The sequence below is a fragment of the Acipenser ruthenus genome, chromosome 24 (assembly GCF_902713425.1).
Source record: "Acipenser ruthenus chromosome 24, fAciRut3.2 maternal haplotype, whole genome shotgun sequence".
Lineage (NCBI taxonomy): Eukaryota > Metazoa > Chordata > Actinopteri > Acipenseriformes > Acipenseridae > Acipenser > Acipenser ruthenus.
The window spans coordinates 5,190,647-5,216,519 of NC_081212.1; the positions used below are offsets into that span (position 1 = coordinate 5,190,647).

The 25,873-nt window shown below is 39.2% G+C and overlaps 2 protein-coding genes across 2 annotated transcripts in view; both read left to right on the forward strand.

Annotated features, from left to right (window-relative positions):
- The first annotated feature begins 100 nt into the window (after nucleotides 1–100).
- LOC117430829 (aspartoacylase-like) lies at nucleotides 101–6,823 on the forward strand. Its single transcript, XM_034051334.3, has 6 exons — nucleotides 101–538; nucleotides 2,127–2,322; nucleotides 2,606–2,699; nucleotides 3,182–3,289; nucleotides 4,334–4,443; nucleotides 4,991–6,823. Exons 1-6 carry the CDS (start codon nucleotides 297–299, stop codon nucleotides 5,186–5,188), a joined length of 948 nt encoding a protein of 315 aa, XP_033907225.2. The 5' UTR covers nucleotides 101–296; the 3' UTR covers nucleotides 5,189–6,823.
- Nucleotides 6,824–9,881: 3,058 nt separating this feature from the next.
- Nucleotides 9,882–25,873, forward strand: part of LOC117429265 (active breakpoint cluster region-related protein) — a 128,472-nt gene continuing 112,480 nt past the window's right edge. The window contains exon 1 of the mRNA XM_058998134.1: nucleotides 9,882–11,023. Coding sequence (XP_058854117.1) covers nucleotides 10,096–11,023 — 928 coding nt within the window. The 5' untranslated portion in view covers nucleotides 9,882–10,095. The remainder of the gene's footprint in view (nucleotides 11,024–25,873) is intronic.

The following is a 25,873-nucleotide window of genomic DNA, read 5'->3' on the forward strand; positions in this document are numbered from 1 at the left end:
AACTATGCTCAAGAAACGACTATGCAAATTTACAGTAGGAGGCTCTGGTTTGGAAACCCAACCCACTTGACTAAAGTAATGTACAAAAACAACAACAGGCTTAGCTTACTTCTGCCGGTGATCGAGCTCGACATGTAATCATTGCATTACCATGTCTATGTAAGTTAAGTTAAAATAAACCGTGCAGTCCTCGCGACTGTCTTCAGTAGGAAAAGACAAGCCGTAACTCTTCAGCCAACATTTCTTTTTACGCTTTGGCCTTCGTCTTTGCAGCGGCGCTTCCTCAAAGCAGTACGATGACTTCTTGTCATAATTATGAAAGTTTGCCTGCAGCCAGAAGAGTTGCCATTTTCGGAGGCACTCACGGTAACGAAATGTCAGGGGTGATGCTGGTTAACCAGTGGATTAAAAACGAAACTGAGATTCAGAGACCGGGGTTTCAGATAAAACCATTTATAACCAACCCCAGAGCCGTGGAGAAATGTACCAGATACATAGACACCGATTTAAACAGAGCTTTCACTACAGAAAACCTCAGGTAAGAACGCAGCAGCACAACACAGTCTATAAGCGTGATTGACAAGCCACGTGTTTTTTTTTTTATAGTGCCTTGCAATGGGGGTTTGTATTGGATCCTTAACGCATGTTTAAACTTGCACAGTAAACGATTATTGCAATGGAAATATTGTAGTTTTACGTAGTGTATCGTCAGTTGAATCGTTTACTGTCCTATACACTATTATAGTTTGTGACTGAAGAAGCCCATGTGTAAAAAGTCTGCTTTACAGGTGTTTCCTGTACACATGTTTACAGTATGGTATAACTCCCTATACATAACCTGCGACCACTGCGAGGACAGGAAGGCTGTGTCCCTGCATCTTTTGGGAGTTGTAAAAGAACAAACAGTAAACTGACATACGGTAGCAGACTTAACTAGAAAATTAAGTAAATAGACTCCATAAGAAAATTCACTATGATGTGGGACACTGAAGCATTAGTTGCGTTTTGATGATGTTTTTAAAGACTCCTTCATTTTCTCTGTTGGTTTGCCGTGTAACATAGACTTGCAGGTTGAATAGTAAATACCAAGCAGTCCTATAAATACTGCAGCTAGAGCTTTTAACCTTAGTTTGACCTCGGTATAACGTCAGCTCGGGTTAAGACGCTGCCCGTGAGACGTCACTAACTACAATAAACTGACTGTTTGCCTTCATGCGCATTTGATTGCCACACCTTAAATTTAGTTTCGACTGGACTTCAATGGGCTGGCCTGTTGAAGCCTTTTAAATGAATGAATGAAGAAAGTGTTGAAAGCAGATTTCAAAAGAAGTGGGATGTGAGTTTCCCTCTCCCAATAGCAGTGTTTACTGTTCTGTGCACAATTTGAAAAGAACTGGAAATTAGCCTGCTTGGCAGTGCAGATCAGGAAGAGTTTCTTACAGAATCAGCACCTCAGTACACTGCAGTACTCATTTGTTGAACCACCAGACTGCTCTTTGATGGGCATTCTTTATCCTGGAATTAAAGTGGTATGGGGTGATTTATTTGTAGGTGCTTTGAAACCTTTGTCATGAAAAACAGTCCTTCTAGGTTGGGAGCATTGCAGTGGCTCAATTGATGGAATGGTGAAAACCTCTGGAAATTACCAGCTGGAAATGGGGAGGCATGCAAACAACAATGAACTTCAGGAGGGACATTGGGTGCATTATGTAAGACAGTGGCTTTGGGAACATACTGGTTAAACAGCTACGGTGCCTCTGTTGTTAGCCATGCACTAAAAGGAAAAGCTTACACTTGTGGTCTGAGTGCACACACTAATAAATGACACCATGAATACTTTTGAAATTGTGAATAGACTGGCAGTAATGTCTTGTCACAAGAGGATAGGTTACAGGACATTAAAACAGAATTGTACCTGGTATTAGTTTTTTTTTTTTGCTTCGTGAAACAGTAATTGAAAGCCTTTTAAGAAACACTTCATTGAGCTAACAGGACCTGGTTCAGTTTCACTAAACAAACTCCACTAAGCCTGCGGTCTATTTCATAACACAGCACTGTCTTCCATACAGCTGTACAGCTGTGCTTTTCAACAAAGGATTTCACGATAAATATCCTTTCTCTAACAGTGCAGAAAAGAGTGAAGACTTGCCTTATGAAGTGAGTAGAGCTCAGGAAATCAATCGCCTGTTTGGACCAAAGGGCAGTCAGGAGGCCTATGATGTCATCTTTGATCTTCACAACACTACCTCGAACATGGGGGGCACCCTGATTCTTGAGAGCTCAAAGGATGACTGTAACCTTCAAATGGTTCATTATGTTCAGGTAAAAACTGTAATTCAAGGTATTTAAAAGGGCAAATTATTAAATGAAAGGAATACACTTATCCTTAAAAAGAATACTTAAAAGGAAAACTTCTCATCTGTTTAATATCCTATTATGAGTGTTTACTTCTGAAAAGACTCCTCAGGGCTGATTGTGGGGGTTCTTATCGGCATTGTGCTGTGCACTGAAGACGGTGATTACTACAGTAGTACTGCAGTGTTTAATATCTATCAATATCTAGCTCCTGAAATGAGTAACGAATTGTTACTTTTTTCCCACTCAGAATGCTTTGATCCCAATGTCTTGCTCCGTGCTGCTGACTGAACACCCAACTCTGAAATATGCAGCATCACGATCAGTAGCTAAGCGTCCAGTAGGTCAGTATAAAGCACAGTGATCTTTGGAATTCTGTAAGGTGGAATATTAACTTTAAAATGACATTAGGAAGTTTCTCAACTAATCCCATCCAGTGTCCCATACTGAATACAGATCATAGCTTACATGTTTTGAAGATATTTAGCTTGATCATTAATGAACATGCCGTACCGCTTTTAAAAAAAAGTTGCTCAAACATGCAGTATCTCATTGCAAAGCAAAACTGTGCCAGGACTGTGGTGAAGGTACCCCCTGGCAAGTATTGTATTTAATACTGATTACACGGTCCAGCAATCTCCCTATAGTTCTGTTTATGAAATGTCTCATATATGTGTTGTAAACTCACTCCACCCCCTCCAAAATGGCTTCTCTCTTAATTACTTAATTACTTTCCTGAAGAATATTCAGAAATGTTGGTAGAGTTTTATCTCAGAGTGTAAAAAAAGAATATTGAGATGCTTTATCTGTTTTTGTTACCGTTCAGGTGTGGAGGTTGGTCCGCAGCCTCATGGTACTATCAGAGGCGATGTATTGGACACTATGAAGAAAATCATTAAACATGCTTTGGATTTCATACAGCTTTTTAATGAAGGTTGGTAATTGTAACACTTTATTGGATTAACATTCCTATTCACTATTGACCTTTACACATAACTTGGCAACGTAGTGCGGAGACCTATTACTGAGAACTTCACTGTAACTTTAACCACAACAGAGTAGTCTGCACACAATGCAATCAGTCTGATCCCAAGTTCAGCTGTCATCAATATCCCAGTGGTGGAGGGCCGCTAAGCTTAAAATCTTGAAGATATAATACCGCTAATCAAGTTTATTTCAACCATTTTCTGAATGTAATCAGATCTTATAACCCCTGGCATTCTAAAAAAAAGAGTCAAATCACTTAAGGAAAATCTTTGTGTCTCAACTTTGAAAAGTGAGAAAAGTTTTTGTTCAGTATTTTTACTGACCACTGGACCAGTTTAAAATTGATTAAAGACCCAGAAACATTCATTCAAGTTTTGGCTGAGTTTCAGAAGTTTTTAATGAGATAAAACGCCTTTATTTTGAACAAAGAAGCTCTGTCAGGCATCCATTCTGTACACTTATTTGTTTGTGGGCAGTTATTTTGGCATTGGTTATGTTGGAATAATTCACCGGATAACAATTAACAATTTTTTTCTAACAGGTAGAAATAAATAAAACATCTTGCCAAGTTAAATGTTAAAATAAGCAGCGGCATGTTTGAAACTGTCCACTAGAGGTCAGCCTTGCACAGTTGAAAGGTTCAAATGGTTCCCTATTAAACAACTACCAGTTTTCAATATAAAGGGCCCAGCACTGTGCACAGTTTGTAATGACTTATTTCTTCACACCATTATGCATTACCAGTTTCAAACAGATTTGCTTAATAAAGGTACACAAACCAATACAGGATATGTTAGTAACTATTAAGAAATCAAAAAGTAAAACCGTGAGGTAATGCTATGCAGAGGTGAACCATGTGACCTGTTTCATGATCATCTCTGTTGTATAGAAGGCCCAGAGCAGTCTGTCCTGAAATTAAGGCTTTGACATTGGCTTATCCAATTATTTTCTGCTTCATCAAATGCCTCATGTTTTGTGTCTTGTCTCGTAGGTAAGGAGTTCTCCCCATGCACGGTCGATGTGTACAGGATCACAGAGAGTGTGGATTACCCAAGGGATAAAGATGGGAACATTTCTGCTATGATACACACTGATCTCCAGGTAACAAACACCAAGGAATTATAGTGAATTGTAAAACATGTAACATGACTGGTAAACACAGGCACAGGGTAATATACTTGGGTATACACAATTGTGTTACTCATATGCTTTCTTAAATTGTCCTATGTGTCTATGTCCAGATATAGTATAAGCACCCTCACTACTGAGAAGTCCACATGCAAGATGTGGGTGCTGAAACATATTTCCATTGCTATGTCATTGCATGGAAAGCAGTGACTGGAAATGACCATTTCAAAGGAGGTGGATTTCTAACAGAATGTAGCTTTTTATCCCCCATCAATGCATGCAAGCTCATACACTTATCTTGCATCTAAGTGCATCCCCCCATATGTGCTTGCATGTGTCAATTTACTGTACAAGAAAATGGGAAATATTGAAGGCGGTGGATTAAGGAAGGGACTTCACACTGCGTAAGACATGCACTGTCAACATAGTCTAACCCTGAATTAACCACATTTGTGAATGATAGCATGGTGAAAAAGGCAGGCAGAACTGTACTAGTTCATCTTGTTTTCTGTTTTTTCAGGATCGTGACTGGCAGGCGCTAAACCCAGGTGACCCAATGTTTCTGACATTCGATGGAAGAACTATCCCCTATGAAGGTGACAGCACAGTGTACCCTACCTTTATAAACGAGGCTGCTTACTATGAGAAACAGCAAGCTTTTGTGATAACCAGGAAAGAAACTTTAACTGTTAAAGGCATCAGGGTTTCCCAAACATAGAAATGAAGTGCTACAGGGTTACAGTATCTAATCCATTAAAAGAAAACCGCCCTGCAAACCTTCCAGATATTATTAGGAAGAATAACAGGAACATACTGTGAAATTCTGTTTTTAGGCCACTACAATAAAGAGCTGATTTTGTGGTGGAAGGACATTTAATTTATGATTAATTCTTAAATTACGTGTTTTACAAACTTAACATTTCTGTGTCAATTTAAAAAAAAAGAAAGGAGCAGCGTTTCAGTACCTCACATTAAAATACATTTCTTATATATTTAGAAACATGACACTAGACATAATTTTAACAAATCTCAGGTTGCATATTGCATAAGCACAGCCACTGTCTGGTCTATTTGAAACAGTCCGGGTTTTTTTTCACAGTGTAATGCTGGAAAAATGGTTTGTCCGGATATACTTAAAAAAAATTCTTACAGCTGCACTTAACATTAAATTGAAGAAAAGCCATTTAGATTTATAAATAGCTTTTTTTATGTGTTATACTTTTTTTTATTGTGTTCTTAATAAAAAAATATATTCAGTATGAATATTAGTGATACTGTATACATAGAGCTGCTAGTTTTCGGGTTTTATTTTTGATCACGTGATGTCCCTTTAAACATATTTTGAGCAGATTCGCTTTCTTAATCCAACACTAATTACCAAAGGAAGCTGTTTCTTTTTACCCTCATATCTTGATTGAGTTAACGAACGGCATGCATTGATCTCACCTGATTCTATTTGAACCTGCATTTCGTTCTGGCTCTAATCACCGAACTCATCTTATTAATTTCCACTGCGTTAGTTTCTAGTACTGCGTGTCTAATTTAAACAATCTGGCATTCAGTTAAGGCTTAACAACTATTAATTATTAAAAAACGTAAAAACTAGAAGACCTATGTATACACCACAAACACTTTTAAACAAAGCCTTTGGAAACTTCAAAATAAATATTAACATGAATACAAAGGTATATATATTTTTAATAGATGATACTTTATTAAGGTAATAGCTGTTTAAATTTTGAGTAAGGATAATATTAACATAATAACACCCCAGAGCTGTTTAATTGCAGGAAATTATTAAATTATTGATTCCTATTATTTTCCTTACTAATAGCAATAAATCTGCAAAAAAGGTAGCGTTTTTCTCAGGTTATTTGTTGATGTTCTTATCATTTTTAATCTGTTGTGTGTTTTTACTACTTGTACCTAAGAGTTTAATTGATGCATAAAATGTGTTTTGTCTAATGCAAATGACTTATTACATGTGGTACACAATCAGTATCTATTGTTTTTATTGAGCGTTGCACATTTTTAATAACATGTTTGATAAGAGTAATAAATACAACTTTCAAGTGTTTGGTGTCTCTTGCTTGTGCCAATTGCTGCACACTAAACATTTTATTAATTGGTCAAGAAATGTATATGCAAATCGTTTTTAATAAGGGTCCTCCTTTAAAAGATACACTGATCATGTCTGTCTTAAACTCTGCATTGTGGACATGATCACTTCATTGTATCTTCTAAACTTTCTGATTGGATTCTGGTACATTCTGATAAATTTCCAAGGATGACTCAACTGCATAAAGTGTTTTTCTTTGTCACTAAAAAGCAATACTCATATCCCCGTGACATAGTGGGCTGAACTGATGGCGACAGTGCATTCATTCACATTAATGAAACAAGATTAAGTGACTTCAGTAATCTGTAAAAGACAGTGGAAAAGCTAAGTGCTTTCCTTTTAAAGGATACAAAATATTCACACTTCACTTTGGCTGTGGGGTGAGGGTGGGGTGAGGTGACGGTGGGGTGGGGTTGGGTTGAGGGTGCGGTGATTGTGGGGTAGGGTGGGGTAGGGTGGGGTGATTGTGGGGTTGGGGTGGGGTGGGGTGGGGTGGGTGTGAGGGTGGGGTGGGGTGGGGTGGTAGTTTCTGGATTGTAGATATCATGTCCTCTGTCTTTTGAGTTACATACTTCACTTCAATCCCTGAAATTGCAATAGCGCCATGATTTCATGTGAGAAGTTTTGAATCTACTGTAGACAAGCTCACGTCATCAAGGCATTATCACCAGGGTGCCCATCCTTCTGGGCATCCATTCAAAATAGCCAGATGGTCAGACAACAACACACACAGCATTAGTCCGTCCATCTGTCCATTCAGTTAGTTGTCTGCATTTTCAACTCTGTAGAAATGGAATACATATACTTTGCAGTGCATTACTCTCCATGCTACATAAAAAAAGATTGCCGTGAAGAGAGCTAAGCACAGAACAGGAACACGCCGTTTAAACCATTAAATAAACCTGTGTGACTATATACTGCGTAATTACTGTGTTCTTTTCTCTCATATAAAGCACATTGTTTAGCGAGTGATCACACCCATGATCGTCATGCTCTTTCCTTGCACAACACAAATCATGAGAATCACAAGGTGCCGTTCCCAGTTTCCTGTAGTCTTCCAAGTTGGCCTTACGACAATATCTATAAATGTTGTATTTGTATTATTGTTGTACATGTGCTACAGTGTCTCATTAAACATTGCCTTCCAAAATATCATTGTCTACTATTAATGCCCTTATATCTTATACTATAAAACTCTGTTTAACAATAAACTCCCGCCTGCCAAGCTCATTCATTATTCTCTGCCTCCTGCAATCTTGAAACAGTTACGCTACACTCCTTGGTATACAGATGCAGTATGTTTTGATGGCACATTAGCTGGACTTTGTTCCAATCTTGCAAACGTGTTCTTGTTTCTATTTGCCTATTTGTCATTGGAACGGTACTGCACACTGTCGCCACCTGGTGGAGCAGTTTGTTGCAGGCAGTGCATACTTAAATGCTGATTCCCAGGCATTTTTGTCTAGGGATGGGGGCGCGCCATGGCAATTCTACAGCATTCTGTTATGATGTTCTTAGACTCCAAACAGTAATAGCATGGGAGTCAATTCAGTTAAATGAACTGATGGGGGAATCTAAGCATCACCACGATGAAACAAGAAGCAGCCCTGGAACACTGAACATTTCAGACAAACAGTTCACTCAGGAGACTCAAAGGAGACACTGTTAGAGATGGCTTTCACAGACAGCCCTTTCTGGATTGAAATGCTGACGCTACGTAAAATGAGCCGCTGTTTAAGCTGGAACTCTCTGTGCAAGCATCTTTAATGGTGTCAATAAATGACACTTGAAAGAAAACACCAACAGAATGAATTTACAGCAGAGTGGTTTATTAAGATCCATCGCAGTTCAGATCAATAAAATGCACCCCATGTGTCTATGCTTATCTTGTCTTTCTTGCTTGTTAATGCGCAAGCTTTTGGAACCCAGTTGTGCACATTTTACACACCTCACCCACAAAGTGTGTTGAAACAGTTTAAAAAGAGCATGCTGCTACCACAACTAATAATATTAAAAATAGATTTACTTTCAGTCAACGAAATGAGGAGGATATTACTGGAATTTGAAATACTTCCCCTTCCAGTTTTCCAATCTTGGCTGTATTTCAGAAGATGCAATCAGAATGACACTTCGATTGCTGAATTAAACAATCACGGAGGCGGCTAAAAGCTTTTGAACTTGTGCTCAGAAGATCCAGGAAACGACTCAGAGCTGCAGACTGAACCTTTATAAGGGGAGTATTACAGCTATATCATTACAGCTAATAAAATGGCAGTGCATTTACTGGAAGTGGTATGATGTCTTGCTGGCTGCTTTTCAACCACCTGGCACTCTGAATGTATCAGACGACATAATGAGGTTTTTGGTGTATTCAAATGGGATGAATTGGGGGGGGGGGGGGTTGGGGGGATTTACGCGCTAGTAATTTAGCTAAGTATAGTTTGGCCGGTGTGGCACAGCATACCGTTTGTCTGTCTGTCTACATAACCGTATATAGGCAGATACATTTTTTGGTGGGTAAATCTACTGCACCCTGTGATTAAAATGCAGCAATCCTAATAACTAATAGCTGCTGCATTTGCTCCCATTGCATTTGCAGCCATTGCAGTGTGTGCAACAGTTTTTTTTTTTTTTTTGGACAGATTGGTTCAGTAGCATAAAGCCGACTATGCCCATAAGCAAAAGATAAAGTCCATTATCCAGTATGAATACTGCAACTGGTTTATGCCTCACCTTCTCCTACTGCAGAACTATGGGGTACCTACAATAAAGACACATCGGAAATGACTGTTCATTTTTACGGTTTAATATGTAAGCAAATATGTACTGTAGTACCAGTGGGTGCCTCAGAAATACACTAATGTAACAATTTCAAAACAAATGCTACAGATGTAACACTTATGATGTAACACTTATGTGTACACACAACGTGATTAAAACATCTTACTGTTAATGTATTACTTTTTAAATCATATACCAGAGGCATAGAACACATCTACGGTTGTTACTTTGTTTGTTATATTATTTTGTTCTTTTTTTGCCTTCTCTTCAATGGTATCATGTCTACGATTCATGTCCCTTTATTTACCATTTAATTCAGCGAGCAATGAAGTTTGTCCACATATTGTTTCTGAACTGTAAGGGTTAAATGAAAAATACAAGCGAGTCTGCAACAGGAGGTGCACAAAGCCAAGCCCTGCTGCTTGAAAGCGACCGCATGCAGGGAGTCGTTTAAACAGGTTGTATTTCTCATCTGCAGAAGGCAGTGCGCTCTAGAGAGCGAAGGCACCAAAGAGCGAGCTAGCTGACGTCACAAACCGGAAGCTGAAGCTTTTTTTTTGTATTTGTAAATTGATATCAGTAAAACTAATTCTATGAGACATTTGCATGGAAAGTGTGGGTCTCAGGTCTGTGCGGGTTAAGTTAGCCGTTTGTCTTACTTGTTGTTGCAACAGGTATAGACATAAATAAACCGAACTGGGTCTTTGTATTGCCTTACTTTCGCAATGTGGGCTCCTGAAGAATTTGAAAAGCATTGGAAAAATGAATTCCCCGACGGGGAAGTTCCAAAGATGGACCTGAGTTCCATAGAAGATATTGAACGAGAACTGGAAAAATGCAAAACCAACCTGAAAATATATCAACAGACCTTGTCAGAAGAGAAATTCAAAGTCATATACCTTCAGACGACTCTTGCCAGACACAAGAAGGCTTACGATAACCGGTGGGACTGCAGTGTGGAACTAAAGGAAAAGTTGGACGCAACGAACGACAAAGAAGCAACGGAGGAGAGCGGCGACAAGACGGGTGAAAAAACAGAAAAGGAGGACCAGAGATTAAATGAACACGACAGCACAGAAAGCGAAGAGCGTGGAGAAAACGTGACAGAAGAGAAGGGACGCACCAAGACCAGCAACAATGCAGCAGCAGGTAATCCCTACCGTGTCCCCTCGGGGTTCCGTTCGGTTCAAAGTGATGCTCCTCATCCGAACCCGACCGCCAGCAGTTCTGACCCGCACGGGCTGTATGCCATTGTGAATAAAACCAGTCATAGTAAGAAAATCGCCAAACAAGAGAGCGCAGGGGAGGCAAGCGATCACGACTACGAAGACATCGATCTGAACGTGAATTTTGTCAAAAGTAACCTGATGACTCCTAAAATAAAACTCAGGGATACCCAGGTTTCTAATCCGCACAGGGCTGCGCTGAAGGTGTTCCGGGACAGCAGGAATTTTGACTCCAGTGATGATGGGAGGCTTTCCCCATCGGGCTGTCAGGACAAGTCGTTTGATCATCCCGACGGAGGGGGTAAGAAGTTACTGGCAGTGCCCCGCAGATCTCATCAGCACTCGAACCGCGGCTCCGGCTGCAGCACACCTGAGCGAGGTAGCGATGGGTATCTCAGTTCCGACCTGGAGGACTCGTCATCAGCAGGTAAGCAAAATACTACAAAAAATATAAATACAAAGTTCAGCTGCCAGTCTTATCGTTTCGTGTTCAATACACTGCAAATGGATTTTAAAATGTTCAAATCCTTGTCGCCAGTGCTGGTTTTGATTTTCCCTTCAATCGCTTTGTGTCGATTAAAATAGCCTACATTTCATATGACTGTGACAGCACAATGCAATTTCCGTTCATGAATCATGCATTTTGCAATTCAGTCTCTTGTACATTTTTTATTTTTTTTTATTTTTGCATGACAGCATTATAACCATAGAGCACATATGTGTTAATCGCATGGACTGACATTTGCGATTGACAAATCATTTAAAACGTTGACTATTTGAATGCGGATGTAAGTGTTTATATAAGCCGTTCATTTCTTTGCACCTATGTCTTACTGGGATTGCTTCAGACTTTTGCTTTTACCGCACGGAGGTGTAAGATATGTACTTGTAAACGCATATAAGGCTGAAACATAGTTCACAGAAGCCTAATAAGCTGTTAAATGTTCTAGCTGGTTGATGAAGTTTAGCAAAAGATGCCTAAGAAATATTATTGCTTCTCTTATTACCGAAGAATCCAATACTACAAAGCAGTTAAGGGTCCTCAAAGGAACATAGAATTAAATGTACCACTTTAATACCATTTTTAGGTACATTTTGAATATTGCAAGTTATTTTTAATCTAATTCAGATGTTTGGCATGCTGGACCTTGTCTGTTTGGAGTGATGGGGTGGAAAGTTGGCTTAGGTGGAGGGGTGGCTGAATGAAATGTATACAAACTGGACGGTCAACTTTCAGATTGGGTGGAGTGCAGAGAAGGCTACAATGGAATGTGGTACATTAACGAGGAGCATGGTAGGACACGGCAGCTTTTAATGGCACAAAAATCATTCGTAAAGGAAGAATTTTGATGATATTCTTTCTGTCGTGCCAGGAAGTCTTCTCTTTTCAGATATGTTTTGGCAGCCCGTATTCTGTTTAGTGTTTGCATTTGTATCAGATATAAAGCAGTTGTTTACACACATGAACCTTAGAGCAGTGGTTGCAGACAGTGATGCATAATATCTCCCTGGTGTATCCAGTTATTTTCCATGACAACCTTATTACTCCATTGAATAACAAACGGATTACCGGCATGTGTTGACCTTTTCCAGCAGTAATGCGGTTATTTGTTTTATTCTAGACGGGGTGATTACGTTGAAACTTCTGTGCTCCGAATATGCTGGTTGAAAGCTGGCTGTATTGGTTTTTGCTAATTCTACATTACTGTATATCCTGGTTTTCAGAGGGCTTGAAACTGACTCTGCTGTGGGAAAGACCCACAAGTATTCCTGAAATAGCCTTGCATTTATTAAAGCGGTTTCCTGAACTGTACCTGCTTTCATATCCCTTCTATTTTATGACGTGCTGTGTGTCAGGCATGTTATGGTATTTATGGTACTTATTAAATAAAAGGGTGGAAGTTCCAAGGAGTGTAATGTAACTTTAATTGCGGAATACTTCATGTAGTTAATATAGAACTACATTTAAAATTCCTGTCCTATTCTGATAGCAGGCGCTTGGTTGGCAGGTGCTTCTGCATCTCAGAAATGATTACTCCATGGGCCATTCTGGTGAACAAACTCATAGATTTTCACCCATCTTCCATCTTGAGAAATGGTCACTATCCCTCCAGAACACATGGAGGCTGTGTGGTCCAGTGGTTAAAGAAAAGGGCTTATAACCATGAGGTCCCCGGTTCAAATCCCACCTCAGCCACTGACTCATTGTGTGACCCTGAGCAAGTCACTTAACCTCCTTGTGCTCCGTCTTTCGGGTGAGACGTAATTGTAAGTGACTCTGCAGCTGATGCATACTTCATACACCCTAGTCTCTGTAAGACGCCTTGGATAAAGGCGTCTGCTAAATAAACATCATTGCTAGGCCAGATATTAATAATGTACTTGTAACCCAAACCCTAACCCTAATATACTTGTAGCACAAACCCTAACCCCTCCACTAATCACTAATTAGTAGTGCCATTGAGCCTGGTTGATGGATAGGGGGAGTGTAATTGTAAGAGATTTCAATTTGGTGGCCATTGTCGTAATTATTACATTAGGCTTTGGAGCTGTTTAAAATTCAAAGGGCTAAGTATGCTTCTTATTGGAGGCAAAAGGCTATTTTGTAGGAAATTCTAAAAATGAAATACTTGTTTTGTGTGTTTGGCTTAATAAATTGTGTACACAAAAAGCTTATTTACCACATTAAGTGCTGTATTTGTTCCCCCCCATAATGTTAACTTGGCAGTTAAATGATTGTCTAGATTTGTAATACTGTGTCTGGTTTTCAGAAATGATGCTCATCATTGCAATCAGCAATGCACCGTGAAGTCACTAAGGTTTGATTTGTACACTACTGTACTGTATGATTAAAAGCACATTCCTCCCATGTGTGGTATGGTTGCAGTTTGCTGTCAGGTGTTAGTTTTGGTACTTACATTGTTAAGCTTTCTGTGACTTCCTGCAGAATCTGCCCTCAAATCTTGTATCTCTGGAGAGCCACAGAACCCTGCATCTTGCTTACACTATGCAAAGTGTTTACCCAGTGTATAGCAAAGTGTTTAATACAGCAGGCAATAGACTCAAACTATTCTGGATGACCAGGTGAACCCTATACAGTGTTACTAGTCCACCACCACTTCACTGAATTATTTTTTTTATAATTTTTTATTTCTTAGCAGACGCCCTTATCCAGGGCGACTTACAATTGTTACAAGATATCACATTATTTCACATTATACCGATATCACATTATTTTTACATACAATTACCCATTTATACAGTTGGGTTTTTACTGGAGCAATCTAGGTAAAGTACCTTGCTCAAGGGTACAACAGCAGTGTCCCTCACTGGGGATTGAACCCACAACCCTCCGGTCAAGAGTCCAGAGCCCTAACCACTACTCCACACTGCTGCTACACTGAATGCTGTGTGAGAAGTTCAAAATCACACTGGTGCCATTATTGTCTATGAATAGATTAGTCTTTTCTCCGTGGCAGTCTGTCTGTCTTTGAGACTAGGTCTGACTTCAGCCTGGTATATATGTAATAAACAGAAGAGCTTTTCTTGTGGCTATAATGCTAGCTTGTTCTAGTTTATGGGAGTCAGACATGGTGGAAAGAGCAGCATGTCAGATTGCCTTACCACTCTAGGGTTGCTAGGAGAACAGAACTCCTGGTTCCTAAATGTGAACGAGCTGCTATACAAGTTTATACAGATTCACCTAAAGTGACCACGGTAGGCTTAATAAAGCTACAATCCACATGGTTTTAAGAATGTTTTTGAATACAGATTGATATTCATGAAACTGTCAGACTGTTGTTGGCTACTGGAACAGATTCATAAATACTGTGTCTGTGTACCACTGCAGGAAGTTTTAACTTGACAGAATAGCTGTGCTGTTAGAGGGTTTTTGGAATTCAATATGAGTTGGGTTGGCTGCTTTTTTTACCCAGCCCCATATTTAAACATATTTTCACATCACAAGGTGTGCACTGTGCAGTATTTAAATCCTAAACTATTTCATACGTACTAAATGCCGCTGTAGCTCCAGCTGTGTCTTTATTTATTTTTCTGTATCACATTTCTGCATCTTGTGCTTGGAATTTCTGTCTGCAATATACCGTATTCCTTCGAATTTAAGACGCCCTCGAATTTAAGACACATCCCAAATCTCCCACCCTCAATTTGAGGAAAAAATAAAACAAAGATACAACCTCAGTTATGCATATGGAGGCAGTTTGGGGTCGTCTGCTGTCACACAGAGCATTACCGTTATGTGCTGCTTCTCAATTCCAGTCGTGATTGATCACACCTGTTTGTGAACCACAGTATTTTTCCTTAGTCTCATTCCACACTCCAATACACTATAGTACAATGTGTTCTGGAGGGATACTGTTCCAAATTGCCAGCCTCTGATTCCTTAAGGGAAATCTGCAGTGAAGTCTGGTGTTCAGATGATCTCTGGAAGCTCTAGTAATTTGCATTGGATACAGAAGCACATGTAGTAATCTGCCTTGGATACAGAAGCACATGCCAGCCAAGCATCGTCTGTCAGTGTCTGTCTTGCCCATCACGACTGAAAGTGCCCTGCGGCTTTAGTACTGTATATATTCCAGAATGCATGTTGGGGACGAATGTCCAGTGCTTAGGCAGGAGGAGATGTGAAGTGTGCCATGTGATTGAAATGAAAGCAACGGACATGCTGCTAAAATATTGACAATGCATCATCAACTGTAAAATGGTATGCAAAGGTAAAGTCGCAATAAGGAACAGGGGCTTTAAACATGTGTACTACAAATGGCTGGTTATTCTAATGTATAGTCAAACTGTATCTAAAGCATAGCATAGCACTGAAGGTGTTAAAGAGGTTACTCAACCTGCTTGACTTCTTATTGCACAATTCCGTCTGTTTACTGTCTGCCATTCTATTGAAATCACTGATTTGGTATTATGAACAAATAAAGGACCACCAAAAACAATCCAGACCACAGAGGAACAGAAAGTAAAATACTGCCATTGTGTATATCTGCAGAGTTTGCAGCCTTATGAATAAGAGGAAGTTCTTAATTGTGATCTTCACAAGTTAGGCAGCAGCTTACCAAACTACCCTGCATGCAATCCACACTCCCAGCAGCTCTAAAACAATTCAAGCTCCAGTTTAACCCAGCCCTGTTTCATTTTAAACTAAATGCAATTGGTGCTCACTACATTACTTTATCGGTCAGCCTTCATTGCCCTTTTAGTATACATTTTTAGTATACATCTTGCTCTTATTGTATTACTTGTATTGTAACACTTGAAATGTATTTGCTTACGATTGTAAGTCGCCCTGGATAAGGGTGTCTGCTAATAAATAAATAATAATAATAATAATACATTTTACTTTTTTTAGTTCACCATGGTAGTTTCTTTTGAAACCTGCTTCCCACTACGTCACTCTGCGAGCCAAACAGATACTGGCTACTACTTGCTGCAGTAGGAGGTTATTATTAGGTATATCTTTCATTTCAACTTTACTTTTTCATCTGAGAACGGCTCAAAGGCTTTTATTATTTGCAGTAGAGTAACATTTTTACTGCAGCCCCATTCCATGATCATGTTTCTATGAAACCACTAAGCCCTGTGAGCTATTGGATATTGTCTGTGGCTGCCGTGCCTTGGGTGAGGCGTTAGGTGGAGATTCACTGCATAGCATTAACCATTTCCTCTGTGTTTATGTCGTCTTGAAAGGTAATTCATTCATGATGGAAATCCAAAAGATGCATAGAGATACAGTATGATTCCCCATCGAATACATTAAACTACATTACAGTAGCAATGAAACAAAGCAGTTTTAAGTCTGGGTTACGGATCAAGTGCTCCTCTCTGCTTATGACTCACCTATGCTTTTGAATGTTGTATTTGAATATAAACAATAACCCACAGCTTCCTTCGCATAAACAAACAAGCGAGGCAGAACTTTATTGTGAAAATTAACGGTACTGAAAAAATCAACCGGTATTTGATTCCCTAAAACTGCTTCCCCATGACTGATTAGTATCTGCTCATATCCTTTAATGCTTGAAGCCCCATTTTACATAATATACATTTAATTCCTTGCTGTAAGCATAGATAGTGACTATTTTTACTGTACATAATTTAAAATGCTGTGTCCTTAATCACTAAAAATGGACTGCACCTTGTTTTTACAATACTGTGTGCGAGCATGAGAGCCCATTCTAACTGCTGTAACCTGCTTACCTTGATTGTAGTAGTGGCAATTGCTTCTGACTCATTGATTATAATCTTTTATCATCTTTGCCATTCTGACTTCATGCCAATAAATCATTTCTGTTGAACTCACAATGCTTTAACTCACAGGTAATTTCAAAGCCTGTTCTTATGAATAAAATACAATTTCATATTAAGAAAACCGCTGTACAAGAACAGTCCAAAAACTGTATTGTATTCATAAAAATCGAGTTAAAGATTTGTGAACAAGGCCCAATGATGCTTAATGATGTAGCAACAAAAAGGCTGAAATGATGTGAACACCAAAGGAGAATTGAATCCCAGCTATTAATAGATAAGGGGAGAATAGCGAGCCATGCTGCACCTGAACTCAGTGTAGTGGTGACAGAGCCTTTACCGGAAACTGTGCTGTACATGGTTTCTTAGGGCCTTCTGTGGTCTGTGGATTCTCTGTACTCCTCATCCTTCCTGTCAAGCATGCTGTGAAGCTTGCTCTAAATTCACATTTAGCTGTCCTGAGAATTTACAGTCACACAATTGACCAGCTTCCGGAGCTGTTTGAAATAGTAAAATTTAGGTGGCCTGATAATATATGCATCCCTGAGTAAACAAAAAAAAAAGTAAATGTGCATTAGAATTAATAGACAAGAAACGTGGGAACATTAGAATCTAATTACAGGAAGAAGAAGCAGAGCAAGGGTGTCCAATCCCAGTCCTGGAGGGCTATTCCACTCCAGGTTTTACAGCTAAAATGAGATCATGAACTACTTCAGGGTTAATTGGTTCTATTAAACAATTTAGAACAGGGTTAGAACAAAGACCAGGAGCGGAAGAGACAACTTATTTTTGAAGTGAACCCTGTATTTCATGTTGTGATCCCTAAACTACAAGGATTGTCATAGTGACGTTGTCGCTGTGTCTAGTTCAGTAGTTGAGAGCTTAGTTGAAATGAAAACCAGCAGACACGGGGTCCCCAGGACCAGGGTTGGGAAACACTGCTGTACCGTACCATACTCTATCCACACTACCAAAACAGGGTGGAAATAATGAAGTATTCTACATAGGGGAGATGTGTGATCATATTTAGATCCACTGCTGCTTAGTTCAATAGAACAAACCTATTCACCTTTATGAGTCCTTTAATAAATCGTCTATTAATAATATGCTGTTTTTGTTGTAAAAGTTTTTTTCCCCTAGTTTTGAAATGGATGATTATGGCAACCTTTGCACAGACACAACATCACCACAATAGAGAAGTGAGTTGACATTTGCCATTGAGAGTGAAATATATTGCTGAAAGTACAAAAAAAAAAAGTATTCTGAACTGCGATATTTGAGATTCAGTTAGTTTCTTGTGTACTGTCCGCCTGTCGTTTCTCAGATTGCAAACCCTAGTGGCCTCTTTAAAGTGCTGTGCTAACATTTACATTGAGAGAATACATCTGCGATTTGGAAGTGAAACAATGAAGTAAACTGTGATGAAAATTCTAGCAACTGGAACACAGTGAAAAGACCTTGTTGGTTTTAATAGTCCACATACTAGGACAACCACACCATGACTTTTGTCTCAGTTGGGAGTGACAGAACTCCTTTAAGAAGGAGTTGGAGGGTTGTACAGGCCTTGCACAGGTTAGGGATGCTGGTGTTCTCGTTTCTGCAAATGCAGAGTCTGCAGCAATTTTGAGTGGTTCAGCAGGTCATGCCTCATCCTGCCTTTTCTGTGGTCTGGCATATCAACAGCCCAGGTTACAAATGCAATGCTCAGCAGCCACACACTCACGGTGGTTGTTACATTCTGCCTCTGCTGGCATCTTCCATTAACAAAGAGGAGAGCAAGTGCCAGAACAAAGTTTTGTGCAGACCAGGAGAAGTTTTTAAAAAGGCAATAAATTCCTGTTGATGACCTTTTAGAAGCTTGCATGCATTATTTGCAGCGTGACATTTAAACATGCCGTTTGTGGTTTTCAAATGGCTTGAGATGCCCCTGTAATGCTGGTACAGGCTTTTAAGTGTGATTGAAATCAGACAACAACTTGAAGACAAACTGTCTGCAGCCTAATAAAGGCAGGTTCCGATGCTGTAAAACGGCATGGGATTGGATGTACTTCAAATGCAGAAGGACATTCAACCTGGATTTTGATTGTATGTACTGCAAATGAGGACATGAACCTGGATTTTTGTAGCTTTCCAAAAAAAATAAAAAAAACTTTGGTTGGAACTGAATCAGGTCCAATTTAGATTTTGTTAACTTTTTTTTTAATTTTAATAATAAACAATTATCTTTCCCTCGTACATTACGCTCCTAATAGTATACTCACAATGAACATTTTATGTCCTTTTGCGTGAGTTGCATAGAAAGTTTTTAAATATAATAATGCAGTGTGTTTTAAACACATTTTAATTTATCACTAGACCCTGTGAATGGCACAGCTAGTTGGTTTGTTAAAACAGCAGCCCCTGCTGATCAGAATTTCAATTGCCAGTGAGGATTTTGATAAACTATGCAGACTACAGTAGTGATGCCTGGTAAATTTGTGTGTGTGTGTGTGTGTGTGTGCGATTTGGTGTATAATGACTGAAATAAATAAACACATTCTAGTCTACTGAACAGTTTCTCTCCTTTCTTTAATTGGTAATTTGACGAGCTGTCGTGTTTATTTTTTACTCCTGAGTGAGTTGATGCTGTGCCATGGTACAGCGTATACTTTTGTTTTCCAGCTAATTCAAAATGAACAAATATTTAAATATTTGTTTAAATTTTGAAAGAATATTCAAACTCGAAAAACCCATGTTTTTAATTCTACTCTAACTCGATTGGCATTTAGTCCGTTACATTTCCAACTGACTCCCACATTAGCAAACCCCCCTGGGGGAAGATAAGCCTGAATGGAACTATTCAGTAACACTGTGAAAGCAGGAGCCCCTCAGACGATAGAAAGAAGATCTATGTGTTGGCAGTTCAGAATTGAGTGTTCAGTGTGGCAGAGTCACTAAGGGAAAGGAACAGTATATTAGTCATTACAGGGATGTTCTGTATTGTCCTTCTCTGCAGTGTCTCACAAATGAACCACAGACTCATCTGAGGTGTAGACATGAGCTAAGGATAATGTAGGAGGCTTTGTGTGACTGAATGGAGAGGATTTATATGGTACTGCCACCCTATTGGTGATTAAAATGGACCTTCCTATGTAACAGGAGATTAACACCATTGGCATACCTGTGCACACATGCCAGCACACACATTAACACATACTCACGCACACTGACACACACTCATGCAGTGTTTAAAATAAGCCATCCGTTGCATTGCAGTTTGAGACTTTCACGGTTTCACTTTTTTTTTTATTCTTTATAATTCCCCAGTTCTGTCTTTTCACGTCAGTGTGTGACTAAGAGGTGGGAAGTATAGCGGTTGATGCACTAGTTCTTTCCACATTATTTTAAATATAGAGTGTGTAAAAAAGCCCCCCGTAGCATGAAGGGCAATGTCATCACCCTCAGCGTTCCAGGGGACTGACTAATGTGTTGACTGTTCAGGAGGTGGCTACTGTCCTGACCGCACCAAAAAGGTTTAGAGGAAGGATTTAAAAATATGTCCTACTGAGATTACCATACATTTACTGTAATGTAATGTCACAAAAAAATAACTTTACACTATACTATGGGAATTGCAGAGAAGTGCTAACCAAAATCCATTATGGATCTCCGTTAGCGTCAGCAGCATTATCAATGGTTCCTGTGTCTTTTATGTTGAAGGTAGTTTGATTCTTTGCTTTAGTTCACAATGTCCTGGAGGTACAGACAATAGTTAAGATAAAAGCAAACTGCTTCTCCCTGGTATATTCCCAACTGATACAAAGATATAGCCAAACGATCTTCGAGTGGAAAGGGGGTACCAGTAATATTGCTTGTGCTCAGAGGTAAGGAAATGGCTAGCGCTCCTTTTGAAGAAGCTTTGGTGGTAAACTTTGCAATGCTGCTGACAGACAGTGGGCCCTGTTTTCAGTTCATCTGAGCTCTTTTGAAATGCCACTCTGGCGAGTGCAGTTGTCGCAGAGTGTAATGTGCTCGCTCTGTCCCATTGTTCTGTCACAGTGGCATTCTCTGCATCAATTGAAAGATAATTTATTCCCCCGCTGTGCTGCTTTATATTACAAAAGTCACGACTGGCTTTTTAAAATTCATGCTGTTTTTAGTGTAAGTATTCTTGAAAAGCAATCGTGACCCTGCTGCTGTATTATTAAAAAAGAAAACACCTTCTTTCTTTTGGATATTGTTCAGTTTTCTATTGTATGTGCAGCTACTGTAATTAGTTTGTCGTGTAGGGCTCTGTCTGTAAATTACATTTGAATTATCTTAATGATAGAGACAGGTTTATGTACATCACTGGAGTTAAAACAAGTAATAACACCTTAAAATGTGTTAGATACTAAATTATAATTTCAGAAATGACATCTAGAATTTTCAATAAAGCTTTTTCTAAAATAACATTATGTAGATTATAGCTGAGAAAAACCGGTGGTGTTATAAATGGTAAATACCACTGAATGGCCACTAAGGGGCGCCGTAGTGCTCTGCATTGAATGTTAATGATCTGCCTGGTTTTGTGAAACATACCATCTTTCATTTGAAATAGGGACTTGGTATTCTAAATTTTTAATTCAGTTATGACATTTGCAGTAATACTGCATACAGTGATAAATGTAATTCATATATATATATATATGCATAGAGTTGTTATATATAAGTATAACAAATACAAGCAAACGTATCTATTTTATTGCAGTGAAAGTTGTTTGGGACACCAGTATGTATAACCGCAAATGAAGCTTGATTATTTTGATTACTTATACGATATAGCATTCCATAGCCACAGCTTTTGCTGTTGCCATACTTTTCTCAAGGGAGCATGTGCCTGAAAGCGAACCGCAAAGGCATTGGTTGGTTTCTGTCACATGGTCTCTTGTTCGGTTTGTTTCCGTTTGAATGGCATCATGTTGATCAGTACAGCACATGCTGGGGTGGGGGGGGGGGGCTGTTCAATTAACAGTGAGGCTGATTGAAAATCAAGCCCTGTCTAAATCATTTCACTAGGGCTCTGTGTACCAAGGCTACGACAATCAAAGAACTAACAGTGTATGGGAGTCTCTTTAGTGTATTTCTGTCTGTAGTCGTATATAGCGCCTGGGAGGATCTTATGTTATTGATTTAAACAACGTATTTAGACACCACTAAGTCCCATAAATGTGCAGACTGTCTTCCTGTAAAAACCATGATAATATATATTTTCTGTGTACCATATAGGTTTACCATAAATTAATTGAAGACACATCTTTACTGCTGAGCATTTTCCCTTTTATCTTTATTAATATATTTATAATTAAATATCTTACAGGTGTTTTTTTTTTTGCATTTTCTTGATTTATATCATTTGTGGTCAACTGTGTTGGGGTGAAATTTCATACACTTCCTAATTTGTATTCCTTTGTCTTGGCCTTGTGTGTCTCATCAGATGGATCTGAAAGACAGCAAGATGCCTGAGCTCCTCATTAAATACTGTGTGAAGCATAACATTTAAATGGTATGTGTCTGCAGAAGCAGCTTATAGCACTGGGTAAAGCTTTTGGTCTACATACAAATAGGTATAACAATTTGTTCTGTTCAGTGAAGATGGAAGTATAATAACATTTCTGAGTTAGATTTCCCCCCATATATTTTAATGAAGACTACATACTGTGTGTAACTGAGAGAAGTTTCCATAGATAAGCCCTCTGAAAGTATAGTAGCCAGTGCAGAAAATGTGTGTATGTGTAATGTTACAATGGAAATCATAAGTGTAATGAGGTCTGCTATTCAGTGTCTGAAGAATTAGAGAGTACGTCATGCATGCAACGTCTGACCTCAATAGATCAAAGTGATTTCAGGCTGTGCGAAGCATCAACACGCACACACATATGCACATGCACACAGACACACGCAGACACTTCCACAGCCTCATGTATGCACATACACACACATACACACTGGCAGGCAGCGAGGCCACAGTCGGGTCTCTCTGCATCTGCCTGAGGTGGGAGCACTGGTTTTGTGAGATACAGCAGTAATACCACAGTGCTTTTATAAGATGATGAAGATGAATAAAGGCTCTCTGCTTGTAGCCAACTCTCAAGGCTACTGAATTGTAAGGGATTTGTACACTGGATGACATGTTTTAATAAAAACTAGACAATAATGAATTCTTGATGTTGATAAAGAAAAGAGAAAAGTTTCTGAATTGAGAACGAGGGAAGACTAGAAAGGCTAGTGTCTTCGGGCGATGAGGGATACATGCTTCAATGGAGATATGACATAATCGGGTTGATGTGACCCACAGATTGCCTTGTAGTGCACTCTGGCTTTCCTTCACTGGCTGAATTAGGGAATGGAACAAATTCTGATCAGTTTAAACTCCTTCTGATAAAACAGGTGTTGCACAACATGGTTCCGATGCATTGTTATCTTGACTGTAAGTATTGTTCTGTGATGAATTCTTGTGCTGTTATCTGCTGTGGTAACGCAGAGCAGTACTAAGCGGTCCTTTTGAGGAAATCAACATTAAGTGGTTCTGAATGCAGTGGCTGGGATCTTTACTGAGGCCTGTGAAGGACAGCGATGTAGGATTAAATTAACTGTATCGGCGTGCTCGAATAGTCCCTGGAGCTATGGGGGGTCGTTGCTTATCATTGCTTCAAAGCTGGGTTTCCATAGTTACAACAATGAGCAATTAATATTGCATCAGAACATCTAATTTTGGTGTACAATCTGAGGCTTAGGGTCAGGTAGTTGAAACTAGGTTTAAAAGGAAACTTTTATAGAGCACTTAACCACAGATTCACAGCAATACGATTTAAGCATATTTGAATTACCAGTATGTATGTTTGTATATATATATTCTTTATCATTTATCCTCAGATATATTACAATGGGCTATAATAATAATAATAATAATAATAATAATAATAATAATAATAATAATAATTTAAAAACATATAACGTTTCTTTGTATTATTTTTGTATTTATTTTGGACAACCCTACATAATTTATCATTACAAAAAGTCCCCTACTGTCTGTTGTCTAGCCAGTAGAGTGAAAGGCTTTGTCCAAGCCAGCCACAGTTTCTTGTTGTATTTAATTTTTGTCAATATACAGGACTTGGCACAAACTGCTGCTAGTTTACAGTACAACTCCCTCAGCCCCTTGATCGGATCATTTAGTAGCTCCTTCCAAGGTTGATAATTGACAAATCCCAATATTCATCTAAAACCTTGGACTTCAAACATGTATTTTTTTCTATATTGTTTTCTCAGTATTGATTATTTTTCTATTACGATGCCAAGGGCAGTTTTGGTAGTCTGCTGCTGAAGCCAGGATTGCGTTTGTGCTCTGAAACACTATTATATAAAGACTATATAAAGATAGGTGAAGCATTGTGCACAGTACATGGCCCATCACAGTTGTGGAATAAGTGAAGTTACTGCTCTGATGCCAGTTCTTATTATCTGGTTCAGGTCATCAAGCGTGCAGTACAGTACTGTAGCCCTGAATCTGGTCTGCCAGTATGTGAAAATCCATCCCACGCGTATTTCAAGACCATCATATTCAGACAAGCCTTTTTCTTCTCATCTGGATAAAGTCCAAATGTACTGGCTGTCAATAGACAGAACGGCCGGCTCTGAATGACTCCCTTACTGCAAACTGGTTCTGGCACGTTGTGAATGGTTTCTAGTTACAGCCAGTGTGTGTTCGCAAAGTGCTACATTATTGACTAAACTGGTTCATAATGTTACATTGTGTCAGCAGGAACTTGACTGTGAAAACCATCTGCTGTTGTTTACTGTAAAAAATATACAGTGTCTGTTTGCTTTTGTTTCTTTTCTACTGCTGCTTCAAACGTTCAGTTGTTTCGACTGATCATACTTTAGGTCAGTAAATCCAATTGGTTATAAGTCTTACCCAAGTCATTTTCTTTTCTTCTTCAATAGAGGGAAAACAGTCAATCTTCACCAGTTAAGCGTGGGCTCGATCGCTCAGATCGCTGCCACTGACCTGATAATTTCAGTAGAAAGAAAATCTGATTCTGTGAAGGGCACCCATGTTATTTCACTTGCAACGTAAAGCTATTTTATAGCTGGGACCCCTATACAAGTGAGCTGGGTCTGGCATAACCCCAACCCCCCATTCAAAAAAGCAATGTACTATTACATTAAAGCACTGCGCCACCTAGCCCTGAAGATCTTCTGTACTGACAGTGATTTACCTAGTTTAAAATAACCCATTCTATTAATAACAGGAACATGCACTGCAGCCCTTCTGTAGCGTGCCCCACAGTGTTCATATCCTCAGACATTGAGCTCGATCAAACGAACGCAGATTGAAGCTCTCTCGACCTGCAATGAAACGATGAATTTAAATGTTCCGATAGCTGCCTCAAGGGATGGGGATCAGGGCTTGGTACTGAAGCGCTGCGAGTTATTTTTCGATCACACAGAGGCTGCACTGCGTAGGTTTCCTACACAAATTGCATTAGATCCATTTTGACATCTGTGATCCTTTTACCGTGCAGGCACTGACCATGTATGCATAATATTAGGAACCTGTATTAGCAGGCTCGGCACTCGGCCATCTGCAGAACATGCAGGGACTTGACTGGCGCAATCAGGCTTGCCCATTTGGATAATGACATGATATGGCGCGGCGAGTAGGCAACCAAGTAATGCTATTCTTATGCTTACATCTTAGAAGAAGTTAATTGAATTTTTCTAGGCTGCTTGAATAATTAGCATTTTTCTGATTTTGCTGATTGTGTTTTTTGTTTGCAGCCAGAGGCCTCGGGTCTGTTACCCTTCAGAATGGTTAGTGGGGGTCTTTTGATAGACCTTCGAATAATAGTGTTGAGTAAGCGTCTCTTTTGAAGCAGCTAAAACGCTGGACGATTTCCCTTGTTAAAGTGGACAGAAAGGCAGACTCACGGTCACGCAGAAATTAGGTTTTTGTAAATCCCCGAACTGGATTTTGGAATACAGC

Excerpts from the sequence above, each read along its gene's own strand:
- LOC117430829 (XM_034051334.3), top strand. The coding sequence starts at position 297 with ATGACTTCTTGTCATAATTATGAAAGTTTGCCTGCAGCCAGAAGAGTT. Across the intron at positions 539-2,126 it reads TTCACTACAGAAAACCTCAG|TGCAGAAAAGAGTGAAGACT; the intron begins GTAAGAACGCAG and ends TTTCTCTAACAG. Across the intron at positions 4,444-4,990 it reads TGATACACACTGATCTCCAG|GATCGTGACTGGCAGGCGCT; the intron begins GTAACAAACACC and ends CTGTTTTTTCAG.